The 15,046-nt window shown below is 45.4% G+C and overlaps 1 protein-coding gene across 1 annotated transcript; it reads left to right on the top strand.

Annotated features, from left to right (window-relative positions):
- Positions 1-7,671: 7,671 nt before the first annotated feature.
- Positions 7,672-13,370, top strand: LOC136648419 (E-selectin-like). Its single transcript, XM_066624528.1, has 9 exons — positions 7,672-7,755; positions 8,412-8,781; positions 9,623-9,730; positions 9,885-10,070; positions 10,628-10,813; positions 10,929-10,965; positions 11,724-11,887; positions 12,157-12,267; positions 13,255-13,370. Exons 1-9 carry the CDS (start codon positions 7,672-7,674, stop codon positions 13,368-13,370), a joined length of 1,362 nt encoding a protein of 453 aa, XP_066480625.1.
- The last annotated feature ends 1,676 nt before the right edge of the window (positions 13,371-15,046 follow it).

Here is a 15,046-nt window from a genome sequence, read left to right as displayed (position 1 = left end):
CCCAGTAGAGGCAGTGGGGCTTCCTCCCTCGAAAGTGTGGCCAGGACTGCAGCCTCAGAGCCCCTCCTCTGCCTGTCTCCTCAGAAGTCAGTTCCATTAGAGGCAGTGGGGCTTCCTCCCTGGAAATTGTGGCCAGGACTGCAGTCTCAGAGCCCCTCCTCTGCCTGTCTCCTCAGAAGTCAGTCCCAGTAGAGGCAGTGGGGCTTCCTCCCTGGAAATTGTGGACAGGACTGCAGCCTCAGAGCCCTTCCTCTGCCTGTCTCCTCAGAAGTCAGTCCCATTAGAGGCAGTGGGGCTTCCTCCCTGGAAAGTGTGGCCAGGACTGCAGCCTCAGAGCCCCTCCTTTGCCTGTCTCCTCAGAAGTCAGTCCCAGTAGAGGCAGTGGGGCTTCCTCCCTCGAAAGTGTGGCCAGGACTGCAGCCTCAGAGCCCCTCCTCTGCCTGTCTCCTCAGAAGTCAGTCCCAGTAGAGGCAGTGGGGCTTCCTCCCTCGAAAGTGTGGCCAGGACTGCAGCCTCAGAGCCCTTCCTCTGCTTGTCTGCTCAGAAGTCAGTCCCAGTAGAGGCAGTGGGGCTTCCTCCCTGGAAATTGTGGCCAGGACTGCAGCCTCAGAGCCCCTCCTCTGCCTGTCTCCTCAGAAGTCAGTCCCAGTAGAGGCAGTGGGGCATCCTCCCTGGAAAGTGTGGCCAGGACTGCAGCCTCCGAGCCCCTCCTCTGCCTGTCTCCTCAGAAGTCAGTCCCAGTAGAGGCAGTGGGGCTTCCTCCCTGGAAAGTGTGGCCAGGACTGCAGCCTCAGAGCCCCTCCTTTGCCTGTCTCCTCAGAAGTCAGTCCCAGTAGAGGCAGTGGGGCTTCCTCCCTGGAAATTGTGGCCAGGACTGCAGCCTCAGAGCCCTTCCTCTGCCTGTCTCCTCAGAAGTCAGTCCCATTAGAGGCAGTGGGGCTTCCTCCCTGGAAAGTGTGGCCAGGACTGCAGCCTCAGAGCCCCTCCTCTGCCTGTCTCCTCAGAAGTCAGTTCCATTAGAGGCAGTGGGGCTTCCTCCCTGGAAAGTGTGGCCAGGACTGCAGTCTCAGAGCCCCTCCTCTGCCTGTCTCCTCAGAAGTCAGTCCCATTAGAGGCAGTGGGGCTTCCTCCCTGGAAAGTGTGGCCAGGACTGCAGCCTCAGAGCCCTTCCTCTGCCTGTCTCCTCAGAAGTCAGTCCCATTAGAGGCAGTGGGGCTTCCTCCCTGGAAAGTGTGGCCAGGACTGCAGCCTCCGAGCCCCTCCTCTGCCTGTCTCCTCAGAAGTCAGTCCCAGTAGAGGCAGTGGGGCTTCCTCCCTGGAAAGTGTGGCCAGGACTGCAGCCTCAGAGCCCCTCCTCTGCCTGTCTCCTCAGAAGTCAGTCCCAGTAGAGGCAGTGGGGCTTCCTCCCTGGAAATTGTGGACAGGACTGCAGCCTCAGAGCCCTTCCTCTGCCTGTCTCCTCAGAAGTCAGTCCCATTAGAGGCAGTGGGGCTTCCTCCCTGGAAAGTGTGGCCAGGACTGCAGCCTCAGAGCCCTTCCTCTGCCTGTCTCCTCAGAAGTCAGTCCCAGTAGAGTCAGTGAGACTTCTTTTTCAATCACTGGAGCAAATCACTTGATTTGCTTTAATGTTTGTTTGTTTGTTTGTTTGTTTTGCCATCCACTGTGTTCTCATTAGGGAACCTTCTTAAGGGAGCCCTGGGAAGGCCTTATACTGGTTCAGGGAGATGGGGTTAGAGCACCCTGGTGCTCTTCCCTGGCTGGGCTTTTTCTGCCTTGGTCCTGGGCAGGGGCTGTTGGCTGTGCAGCCATCCACCTCCCAGCTCTTGGCCAGCCCCAGCATCACTGGCCTCCCAGCTTTTGTAGGGCCAGCCAGAGCTTCTAAGAGGAATTTTATCAGGGGTTACAAAGTTTCTTTTGGGCCCCTTCCCAAAGAGGGAGGGGGTGAAACAGAGTGGAGGAGGGTGGCAGTGGGAGTGGGCAGAATGGGGACAAAGAAGGCAGGAAGAAAATGGCAAAAGACCGAATAGTCTTTGGAGCCCAGGTCTACCAGACTTCCCAATGCAGAGCTCAGGTCTACCTGCCTGCCTGCCCGCCCGGCTTTGGCAGCTAGATACAGTAATATGGAAAACCAAATTCACTGCTAAGTCACTTAAAAATATTTCAAATATAGAAAATCATTGCAAGAGATTAGCATCATTGTAGTTAGGCTTACACTAGAATGGAAAAAATGTCCTGTGTACACCAAAACAGACTTCTCTAGTCCTGCAGCTGTGTCACTAAGCTCCTTCAATGTTAGCAGATCCCCAAGCCAAAGAGCTCCTGTAGCACGTCAGTTTCCCCCAGATGTTAAGGAATGTATGCATTCCTGGGCCTGGTGTGTATGATTTGTGGCAGTAGTCGCCACCATGTGCCCATGATAATTTCTCCAGCATGCCATGTAGGCAGTGAGTCTGGGTGGGATTGAAAAATGTAAGATCCCAGGAAATTTCCGGACCCCCTCCTTTGGCTCCTGGGCCTCCCCCACCCTGGGCCCAGGTACACTACCCCCTTTACCCTCCTCTGCTAGGTCCTGGGGCCATCTACCCTCCTCACAGCCCCTCCTCTTCCCCTCAGGAGAGGTAAAAAGGATGGTTTCCTGGGAGCCACCCTTCCCTGGGCTTAAAGGCCTCCCTTCTTCCCTGTGTTGCCTTCACCTTGCCCTTCTGGCTTCTTCCTTCTCCTGTTGCCTGGCTCCCCAGCCCTGTAGCCTTCTCCAGAGGTAAGGCGGGGGCCCCAACAGCATATCAAGCCATAAAGACAAAACACTTTACAAGATCATGCTGTGCAGACATGTGAATAAAGGGCATACAAGACACACAGCTATTAACCATGACAGTTACATGCATGGTTGTATGTACACACCATAAGGGGACAAACAGCTATTGTCTGTCTCTGACTATGTAAGACAGGGAGTTCTTTTGCTTCATCTGAATGAATCAGGCTATATGACTCAAGCAGATTATTCCAAATTCTGACAATAGAGAGTGCCAGAGAGACTGGAAACTTGCTTTGTTTCTTTAAAATGTGATGCAGTGTAGACAGGTGAACTACCCTGCTCCTGAAAATCCTCCCCCCCCCCCCCCAAAAAAAGATGTTTTGGCTAACATCATCTTCTTTGCATCAGTGAAGATCTCCTTCCTAGGAACAACTGCTGGGCTTATATTTTTAATTCTTTGCTGCTACAAGGAAGTAATCATTTACCGCAATGCCAAAAGGGTAAAGTGGAAACATCTTCCAGCTGCCAGTGCCACTTTTTCCTATTTCTCAATTGCTAATTTTATCTGCCTTCAGTATTACTTTTCTATGTATCTGAGAATTGTTCAAAGGAGGAAAATAATTTACTGGATTATTATTAAGAAGAGGAAATGATAGAGCGCACACAGGCTCTTTGGTGTGTTCTGAATGTTGTTCAAAGTATGACCCTTTAGTCATAAGTCCCTTTTAGTAAATGGTTCAAGCAACTTCCTCATGAGTAAATCTACACCATGGCTTCCTCATGAGGAAGCTGCTTGAACCATTCACTAATGAGGCTATACTATATCTCCAAAACTAGACGTGATAGGGCAAACATAGTAGTTGGCAACCTTCAGTCTCGAAAGACTATGGTATCGTGCTCTGAAAGGTGGTTCTGGAACAGTGTCTAATGTGGCTGAAAAGGCCAATTCGGGAGTGACAATCCCTTCCACACTGGGAGCAAGTGCAGTCTGTCCCTGGCCTGTCTCCAAATTCATAACAAATGACCAAAATGTTTGGGAAAAACTTTTCTGACCCTCAATTTTGTAGGCCTGTGTTATCAGGGATGGGAACTCAAGTCAGGTGACTAAAGTCCAAGTCACAAAAATTAGCATTTTTCACTGACTTGTGGAGACTCAAGTCACCTGCGCCAATGACTCCAGCATTGACTCGAGTCTGAGGCCACTTGATTCAGCAATCATTCCCCACACATGTGCACTGGCGTCTGTCAGTGTGCTTGCTTACTTTTTTGTGGCATGAAAGACTTTGTGGGGCCATCATTTAGACCAGGCAAGCTGCAGGGAAGTTGCAGCCAGGAGTCAGGGAAGGGTTAGTGTTTTGCTTTTGCATCTGGCAGGAAGGTGGGAGGCAGGAGCAAACTCTCTTGCCCATCTCTGAAGGAACCAATGGTCATTGGACAAAGGATGGGCAGTTTTTTTCTTTGGATGAGGTAGGGCAGAAGAAGGAGCCCAAGCCCTTGCCTCACAAGGCCCGTCTCAGTCCTTTAACAGGAGTCTCTCCTGGCTGGCTTTGGGTTTCCCCCACTTGGTTGAGCTGCCCCCATTGGGTCCAAGCTGCAGTTAGCAACCTTGCACCCCTCAGTGTGGTGTGCTGGTGTCCCTGCAGTGCTGGGGGCTGGGGCAAATGTGTGTCAGGTGCCCGTCCAGGGAGTGGGGCAGCTGTCCATGGAGGTCTCAGGGTCCACTCCCCAACTGCTGGGGTGTCCCCATACCATCTGTAAACAAGGCAGCAGGGGGTGGGACAGACTGCAAGTGAGAGGGGACATAAGCTGCAAGAGGGAGAAGGCTCACGTGCAGCAGCTGCAAGGATTATCAGGATGACCCAATCCTTTGCAGCTCTACTCAGAAGTAGTTGGATTTGTGCAGATCACTAAATGAGGCTTCCTCCACCCAAGTAACAATGGAGCTATGAGGCCATGCGCTGGAAAGCATGATTGCTACAAACCGCCTTCCCCCCCTCCACTTCCCTGCCTCCCCCCCCCCCCAGGCTTCTCCAGCCAATCCTAATGCACTTGCAGGTCTGGAGAATGTGCAAAGTTGCCAGTACTAGCAGGGGATTTTGTATGATTCTATTGTGTTATTCCCCCCCCCCCCAAAACAACAACAAACAAACAAACTGTAGTGAGAGAATTCAGGCCTTCACATTCTTCATGATAGGTATTGGCTGGAAAGATCAGTCTAACAGCCCAATCCCATCCTCAAAATATGCCAATGTATGTCCATGTAAACCGGCTCAAAGACAACCTCACCAGTGTAGAAGAATAGAAGAAGACTAGAGAGCAGCTTTGTGGAGTAGCTGGTGTAGGTTCTAAACCTGCTTCCCACTTTCCTTTTGTCCCTACCTGCCATGCACGTTTCTTGTCAGTCATGCAAAAGGTGACTGCCTTGCTGGTTAAGGAAGGTCCCTTAGCTTGACTTGAAATAATCTTACCTGGTCCCCTGCCTGCATCCTTGCACAGTGAGCCACAACATACTGCTGTACCTGTGAACTGTTGGGACTCCCTTTGTGACTTGTTCCAGTCTCTTCCCTGACATAAGTACTCTTTCCAGCTGGTAAATATCTCCACAGGGACTCACAACCCAATCCTGAGCTTCCTGGCAGCCGCCAAAACAGCAGTGCCAAAGTGGCTACCGCTGTATCCAGTAGACATCAGGAAGCAGCCAGGGATCTCCTTGGGGAGAAGGGACTTATGTTTCCTTCCCCTGGGGAAAGCCCTAACCCCTGCAATGGGACTTTTCAAATTTGCACCAGCTATTTTGCCAGCGCAGACTTGAGAGATTCTGTGTCAGGTTTTTCAGCCAGACATGGAGTTCAGGATACAGCGTTCAGGAGTTCTACATTTGGATGAAAAAAGAATATCACACAATAAGAAATGATTTGCAAATGTGTTTTATTTGATTTTGGTTCCAGAATTTAATTGTTCTTAATCTGTAATTGAGGTATTTTTGGTGTGAAGATAAACACAGTATAGACAAAGAACTGGTTAAATGCAGTCATTTTTCTTAGAATTGCGAATGTTCATGTATAGGAACTAAAGTGTAGCACAGATATCCATCAAGTTGAACGTTTTGAAACGGAAGAGGCAGAGATGGTTGTTTGATTGTTTTAGTATCATGGATATTCCATGGAACTAACTTTCTCAACCTGGGAACATTTTTTACTTTCTTTCTGATGACATCCTGTGACACACATCATGGGAATTTTAAAGAGGCAGGAGATGGCTGCATACAGTATAAAGGATGTGGAGCCAGCCACAAAGCAAGCAAAAAGCTGCAAGCAGAGTCAACACAGGCTTTTCAGAGGCACGAAGCTGCAAGCAAAGTCAACACAGGCTTTTCAGAGGAAACAAGCTGTACAAGCCAACAGCATTGGCACATCACTTAGACTTTGGATTCTATAGCCATTGCTGGTAAGTAAAACAGACTTTGAAAATTATGTTTTGGGTTTTTCATTTTTAATAAGATGTCAGAGAGAAAACACAGCAGAAGAAGACCACTTAAGCAGTTGCTGGGTTCATCCCTCTTTAAACCACAATTTGCTGAGCATTCTGCTAGAAAGCCCTGTATCGACTTTTGCACTACAAAAGTGGAGAAAAACATGCTACCTGTTTCACACCTTGTGTGAGGTAGGAAAGTCAGATCTGGCACCCCATGTACAGTTAAGAGGGATTCACAGGTAACACAGCCAAGAGGGATTCACAGTCCCTGATGAGTGTACATACATAATACAGTACAGTATATGCACAGGTTTGTTACATCTACACTTATCATTCCTAAATGTGTATACCTAGAATATTTTAGGTGCCTTGTTGGCATCCTTCAGTCTCTGAAGACTATGGTATCGCGCTCTGAATGGTGGTTCTGGAACAGAGTGTCCTCTTCAGTGTGCAAAGCCTGGGTAAAGTAGATATGGAGGATAGACAGTTACCCATGCAGCAAATCCCCCCTCTCCACGTTGCTGAAATGGTCCAATGGAGAGGCAGAAGCCAATATGGTTGGTTCCAGTGCCGTTGCAGGAGTTGCCAGAACGCGACTGTGTTCAGCCATGAGCTGCCTCAGGGACTCCGGCTCTGGATTTTGCCTCAAGGTTGACTCCTGAAGCCTTTTCCATAACTGGATGTAGCCACAAGGCAGTGGAGATTTGGGATCAGAGTTTTCCTTCTCTTAGATGAGTTGCCTTCCCAGGCTGAAGAGTCCCATCTACCTGGTGGCTGTTTAGTCGCCTCTTATGACAAGTACAGCCAAACCGATTGGCCTATTCTTATCTCCCAGCCCCCAGGGGTTTTTAGGTGCACACCTAAAAAAAAAAAAAAAGATGCAAACACCACAAGAGTTGAACAGAGTGTGTTTCATCTTGTCCTCAACCCTGTTCTGTCCAAAAGGATATTCTGTCTTATAATTAAACTGTTCTTAAAAAAAAAATGCCAGTTCAGATCATTTAAAAATGTCCACAAAATGAGAGTCCATTACCTCCTGAAACAGCTTGTCAAACTGAGAGACTTGATCAAACTGAGAGAAATTTGCAGAGAGAACTTTAAAGGAAAAAGAAAGCTTTTAATGTATATTGGAACAGTTTTTGGATTTAATTGTTAGATTGGTTTCAGTTTCAGAGTTGTTTAGAACTTTTATCTGAATTGTTTTAGTTACTCAGTGTTTCCACTTTGAATTTTTCAAGGAAAAATTATTCAATATTATCAACACAATGTTACAGTCTTGAAGTGTGTCCTAATGTTAAATCTCAGTGTATTTTTCCTGTATTTTAAAATAAGTTCCTAGTATTTTAAACTGTACAGTGTGCTCAACCTCCTTGCTTTTATGCAGCTAATTCTGCAAAACCAGCCCAACTGAAAAAGAAGCATTGTTCTCAGTTCCTGCCATCATGGATGCCTTTTGGTTGCTGCCCATTCTTGCCTATGGTGAGTGTGTCTCCAAGTGGGAAACCCTCTCGAAAGATATGGAAGTGGTATCTTGGGGGGGGGGGAATTGCTGTACTTTGCAGGTTTTTTTTTTACAAAGATATACTAAAAAGAAACTGGTATCATAAGATAAGAATAGAGAGCAAACTGATATCAGATGCTGGATGTGTATGTGGTGAAGGGGTATGTGTACAACTTGAACTCTCATAAAGTGGTCTTAAGCCTCTCCTCCCTGATTCCTTCATTTGATTGCCCAGACCCACAAACAAAATCAGAGTGACTTCTACCACCCATATGCTCTCTTCTCCATGCTGTCCCTGGCTCTAAGGGAAATTCAGGAGATCTTTCCTCTTCTGGTCCACTCCTTCCTTCTGGCTTATATAGAACACTCTCCAAGCCAGATCCATGTCCTGTTCTACCTCAAAATGATGCTTAAGAGTGGGTCACTCCTTGTGAATAGATATTTATTTACAATGTGAGCAGCTCACGTCTTTTTGCACTCCTCCCTGGTCTGCCACTGGGACAAGGCTACCTGCTTGCTTCCATAAGACCAAGCTTCTGCACCCTCTGTGGTTCAGCTTGACCCTCTGTTTCTTGCACTTTCCACCCCTTGCATGGATCACATGCAATATGACACACACACACACACACACACAGAGCACCTTGTTGATGTCTTCTTTTTCTAGGACTATTGTTTTTCAAGGGGGGCACATGCTGGACCTACAGTATTTCAGAGGAAAACATGACCTATGCAGATGCAGAGACATGGTGTAAAACTCGCCATGCACATCTGATTGCTATTCAGAATAAGAACGAAAGTGAACAGTTGAATTTAGAACTACCCCCAAATGTGGGCCATTACTGGATTGGAATTCGAAAAATTGACAATGAATGGAGATGGGTTGCAACAAACACATCACTGACTGAAGAGGCTGAAAACTGGGCTCAAGGTGAACCAAACAACAAGCAGGAAAATGAGGACTGTGTGGAAATCTACATCAAAAGAAAGCATGATGCAGGAAAGTGGAATGATGACAGCTGCACTAAAAAGAAGGCAGCCCTGTGCTGTAAAGGTATAGTCTGGGATGGTCTTGATCAATATCTCTGCAGTTGTAACAGCTGGGAGACTAGCTATTGTTGAAACAAGTCAGCTGAAATCCTGACAATTTCAGGGCAGACCCTGTAGGATTCTCAATAAGAAGCTATGGCCTGTACTCTATGCTGTGCAAAACACTCTCAAGTGCTATAATTAAAGGCTTATTACTATTGATATTGTTCATCATCATCATTCTAGATCAAGTTGGTGATGGTATCTGTAAGGCCAAAGCCCAGTAAATCAGTACAAGATGCTGCTCCAGAGGGATATCCCAAAATATCTAGACAATTCCAGTGTTTAGAACTATGTGATAAATAATCTTTCATAATAGCATTGCCCCACAAGGAAGCAAACATCTGAGAGGCATGGCCAGCACATTTTAGCATGTTGCCTTTGTCATGGACAAGCTCTTAACTCTCTTCTTGCTCTGTTTGCTTAGAACAGCAGTTGCCAAAACCCAGCCCGTGGGCCGGATTCAACACCTGTGAAAACTCCTCCCCCACATGAACAGAGCTTACTGTTCCATAGGGGAGCTTGCTATCTTCATCTCTGATCTCCCCCAAACCAGCCACTTCCACATTCTGTCACCCCAGCAGGTTCTGCACCTGAATCTCTGGGCAGTTGCAGCTGGCTGGCACAATGTTTGGGGGAGATTGGAGATAAAGATAGTAGGCTCTGGTCATGCTGGGGAGGCTTTTTTGCCGCACAGTGTTTCCAAGTTTGGAGACCACTGGCTTAGAATATATTGTTTCAACTGTATATATACCATACCATATATGAATATGGAATAATTTATAATTGACTCAATTACCTTGCAGCCTCCTGTAAGCCACATTCCTGCAGTGGTCATGGTGAATGCATAGAGACCTTTGATAATTACACTTGCCACTGTGACAGAGGATTCTATGGACGGGATTGTGAAAATGGTAAGGTTAACCATTTAATGCTTTTCAAACTGGGCCAAGTGGACACTCATCTGTTCAATTTCATCTCTACTTTAACATTTTCAGTCTGTAGATTTATAGTATGCAGCTTGAAATAACTACCTTCCCTGAACTGTTTGCCTGCATTCTACTGCAGCAACAACTTGTGACCCACTGAAAGAACCAGATCAAGGTACCATGAAGTGCAACCACCCAGTGGAGGATTTCAGCTACAATTCATCTTGCCAGGTTCAGTGCATAGAAGGTTACAGATCAACTGGCCTGGGACCAGTTTTGTGTACTGATTCTGGAAACTGGTCTGGTCCCATTCCTGTGTGTAAAGGTAGGTGGGTTGGGCAAGTTGTAACTCAATGAAAGCCAAAGCCAATTCCCTGAGGAATACTTAAATTGGAAGAAATCTTGAATGGTAGCATCTTATAGATAAGATCAGAACCAAGAATATTCAGTTTTCAGTGTAAAAGCATTGTCCTGTTCATTCACAACAGCACATTGCAATTTCACTACAAGGTCTGCATAAGTCTTTCAGTATCAAAGCCTGGTTCAGTTGGCCAGCATGAAGGTGGTTTCATGCCAAATTCTGTTGGAGTCATGAGGATATGTCAAAAATGATAGCCTGAACTACCTTCAAGTGATTTCAAGAAGGCTTTGGTCTGGACAGATATTAGAATTATCCAGGACTAGTGACCAGGATGGATCTATGTTCCATACCAATCTCCTTCACAGCCTTTTGCATTAGTGCCTCATTCTCCATAAGTAGATGAAGAATACAGAAATGCAGGTTCAGCTGAAGCCACTGTATCTCTTACAACTGATCTGGAGAGCAGAAATAAGTCTACTAAACTTCAGAGTATAACTCAAGCAATTCAATTATCTTTCTAGTTGTAGAATGTGGAGAGCTACAGGCTCCTACTCATGGGCTCCTCACCTGTTCCCACCCCTCTGGAAATTTTGCCTGGAATTCATCCTGTGAGTTTGCTTGTGAAGAAGGATTCCTTTTGAAGGGCTCGAGTAGGCTCCAGTGTGATGCATCTGGAGAATGGGACAGACAAAAGCCAGAGTGTGAAGGTAATGCTTTGGAGTCATTGCTCTGTTTTCTGTGCCAACAACCTTTCTTGTCCTTGATGTGGCCATTCTGCAAAACATCTGAATTGATCAGCAGTGTGATCTGTTTCTGTTTCAGCAGTGAAATGTGAAGTGGTACGTCCAGTGCTTTTTTTGTAAAAAAAATAGGTACAGGAACTCACAACTTTTCATTTATTTATTTATTTATTTTTAAACCATTTTTTATGCGCGCGCACACACACACAGTGTGAGCTCCCTGATAGCAAAAGCACTCCTGCCCCAGCTGGAGTGAAACACCCCATTTTTTTTTAGGTGGGAGGTGCTCCATTGGGCTATAGGAAACTCTCTCCATTGGGCTATAGGAAAGCCTATACAGTAGTTAAAGTGTTCAGAACAAATATATAAGGTCTTGAGCCCAGCTGGTGGCCATCAGTGCCTCAAGTGTTAGTTCCAAACACTTTGAGCCTAAGAGCTCTGGTGGCTCAATGGCTAAACTGTAGGTCTGTGGGGCAGAGGCTTGGGGTTCAAATCCCTATGAGACCACAGACCTGCAGTTTAGCCATTGAGCCACCAGAGCTCTTGGGCTCAAAGTGTTTGGAACTAATACTTGAGGCACTGATAGCCACCAGCTGGGCTCAAGACCTTATATATTAGTTCTGAACACTTTAACAATAGGCTTTCCTATAGCCCAATGGAGAGAGTGCTGGGCTGTGGAGCACAAGGTTGGAGGTTCAAATCCCTCCCTAGCCAGCAGTGCAGAGCGGGATGGTGCAGGCAGGAGAAAAAAGGTGGGGGCAAGGAGGAGGGAAAAGGGGGGTGGGGCAGTGCAGGCAGGGGGGGGAAAGGTGGGGGCAGAGAGGAGGGGAAAAAAAAGGTGCCAGTGCGTTCCATTACAAAAAAAGCCCTGGGTAAGTCAGCCTGAAAGAAGCTTTGTGAATTGTTCCCATGCTGAGGCAGAATTAACTTACGGCTCAACTTGTAACTTTGGTTGTGAGGAAGGCTACTCCTTAAGGGGATCGTCCCAGATTCAGTGCTCATCAAGTGGATATTGGTCAGAGTCAACTCCTTTTTGTGAAGGTAAGAGTCTGTACCTGAAGTACTTGAAACATTCTGAAACTGCTAGTTGAACTCAACCCATAGCTAAATGAAGAAACTGTACCCTTCGTCTAAAAACCTTTGCTTTGCCTATCACACTGTACCAACCAGCTTCTCTCAGATGAAATGTGATGTCATGATAGAAAATAAAGGCAGGAGAATGGCTTCTGACTAGAAAAAAATAGGAGCAAGGGTGTCTGAAAACAGTGCCTTCCTACTGATTTTATACAAAGTACTATTTCAAACTTTAGCTTCAGGGAATACTGCGAGTGTCATTTCCATTGGAGTTGCAGCTACTGGGGCCTCTTTCCTGTCTGTGGTATTCCTCCTTATTTGGCTTCTGAAGCACCTTCGAAGAAAAGGTGAGACTTTTTTTGTTCTAAGGTAGCTGTTATTTTACAAATTGTATTTTATATGGTGTGTTTAGTATTCTAAATTATGTTTTATGGTGGTCTATGCTGCTTAGAGCCATGGAAATGCAACATAAGTCTTTTAAATAAATAAATAAGTTTTGTCTACATGTAGTTATCAAGCCAATGCATATTGAGGGATCAGCCAGCTTGTAAAAATCATTACATTTAGCTCAATTATCCATTCTGAGTCCTACACATGGCACTGGTGCTCATGTGAGCATGAGTTGGAAACAAAAAGCGATTGGCTCAAAATTGTGCTGTAAAAGCAAATCCCCAATTTGATAATTAGTTAACTTTGACTTTGATTTCAAAATTGCAGAAAGTATTCAGAATACTAAGAAAAAGGAGAATGGTAGCATTATCTCCCATATCCAAATAGCTAGTATTTATCAGTAGAATGGTCAGAAATGCACAGAAATCACATATGCTTGTATTATTTATTATTATTATTTGGATTTATATTCTGCTTTTCAAGAAAAATTCACAAAGCAGTTTACAGAGAAAATCAAATAACTAATGGCTCCCTGTCCCAAAAGGACTCACAATCTAAAAAAGGTACAAAAGAACACCAGTGGACAGCCACTAGAAAAGACAAGACACTGCTGGGGTGGAGAGGGCCAGTTAGTATATCATCCAAGGAAACAAGATACAAAGTTTTGTGAAACCTGCTTTTATACATGTTAGCTTAGAACTGAGTCCCAATGAGAATTCAATGGGATTTGCTGCCATAAACTATGTACAGCAGTGATTTTCAACCTTTTTCATCTCATGGCACATTGAGAAGGTGCTAAAATTGTCAAGGCACACCATCGGTTTTTTGACATGGAACCCTGCACTGCCAGCCAGGGGTTAATATCCTCCAATGACCCACCCCCAAAACCTGTTGGCACGTAGCCTTAATGTCCAATGCCAATATCTCTTTTTTTTCTTTTGCAGCAAAGAAATTTATTCCTGCCAGGTATGTTGTGTTTCAAAACTTAAATAGGAAATTCAAAGTAATTTTTGCTGATAAAAAGTTGTCTCGGGACACAGTGATTTACCAATTGTTTTAACCTGTTTTTTACACTAGTTGTCCAAGTCTTACTTCAGAAGGAAGTTTTCAAATTTCTGCTGACCCAATCTAACACCATCAGGTAAGATATGGAAGAATCACAGACTTTTTGTTTTGTCGGAAAACAAACATACATACATACAGTGATAGAGTGTTTGTGGAGGAAGTGACATTAAATACATATTTGAAAATCCAAATGTTGTTCTGTAGGATTACATGCTGCCCTCAAATGCTGCAGTATTTGAGGAAGGAGAATAGCAAATGAGCACAAGTCACGTATCAGAAGCTATTCTGCAATAAGAATGGTCCGAGCAAAATGAAGAAGATGCCAGTCTCTCCATCAGTAGCCAGCAGCCTTCTGAGAGCCTAGCTTCTCCATGGACAAACACAGCACATGCTGCTTCTGGACAAGACCTGGTCACTGGTACTGAACGGATGGTACATCACTGACTTGAAAAAATCTTCCTGCTACACTACAGTGTTGGGTGTAACTTTCAGTGAAGAAATGTCAGTTGTAAAAGAGCATAAACTTGCCAGCGTGGGAAATTTTTTATAAATAGAAACATAAGGTCTTGGGCACAATCCACCAGTTTATCTGTCGCACCCTCTTTCATGTCAGTGAGGCCAGCACAGAGAACTTCCTGGTGGACTCTGCTCCTTATTTCAGGAACAAAAATTATTAATTTTTATACAGTGAGAGAGTTGAAATGAAGTAGAGGAAAAGTTCTCATTCAAATTCTCAGATTTGAAAAGTACAAGCATCCCCTCCCCCATATCTGCAGGGAGATCCATTCCATCCTCTCCCCCCCCCCAGATAAGAAACAGCAGATAAGAAGGGACCCCATAGGACAAAGTAAAATGCTTACTTCTCTGCCCCCTCTCCAGCTATGCCCATAACCTTCATTTGATTGTTCTGTAAGCAAGCCAGTCACAAAATAATACATCAAGCAGGCAAGTAGCCTGATGAGGTGAAAGAACATTAATAGGAAGCTTCATGTTGGCACATTCATCTACTGTAGCTGTTGTTAAAGGAAGAAAAATGCCATGAAGGTTATGAGCGGAGGGGAGCATGAAGAACAGTGGATACCAGGTTCTGCAGGTACCAGATCTGTGGATACAGGGGACACGTGTATATTTGGAAATTTTGATCCAGGATTTAATATATTTTGAATTGTCAAAGAGCTGTGCAAAAATTCAAAGGTATCAAAAGTTTGAGTTTGAAATTTCATATTGCAATTTTAGGTTTTAGTTGAAAGTGGATATTGGCTTTCTTCTAGTGCTTCTCCTTTGTAAAGGAACCTTTTGTTTCAGCCCCAAAGGATAATTTTTAAACCCAGTTTTTGTTATCTTAAACCACAAATATTCCCCTCTTCTTCTAGTTGTAGAAGAGAGATATTAACTATTATTAACTACTCAAGTCATGCGTGTGGAAGATGGCAAAACACTCGAGTCAGAGGCCCCTGACTCAGCACGCAGTCCCCACGCATGTAAACTTGAGTCTGTCTGTGTCTGGGTGTGTTTGCTTACTGTTTTTACAATGTGAAAAACCTCGTGGGGCCATCATTCAGACCGGGCGAGCAACAAGGAAGTTCCAGCCAGGAGGCAGGGATTGGGTCATCCTGGTATGCCTCACAGCTGCTGCTCATGACGTTCCTCCCTCTTACCACTTCTGTCCCC

This window comes from Tiliqua scincoides, chromosome 4 (genome assembly GCF_035046505.1).
Source record: "Tiliqua scincoides isolate rTilSci1 chromosome 4, rTilSci1.hap2, whole genome shotgun sequence".
NCBI classification, from domain to species: domain Eukaryota; kingdom Metazoa; phylum Chordata; class Lepidosauria; order Squamata; family Scincidae; genus Tiliqua; species Tiliqua scincoides.
Note: the sequence above shows the minus strand (reverse complement) of the source record. Positions and strands in the feature narration are given on the sequence as shown.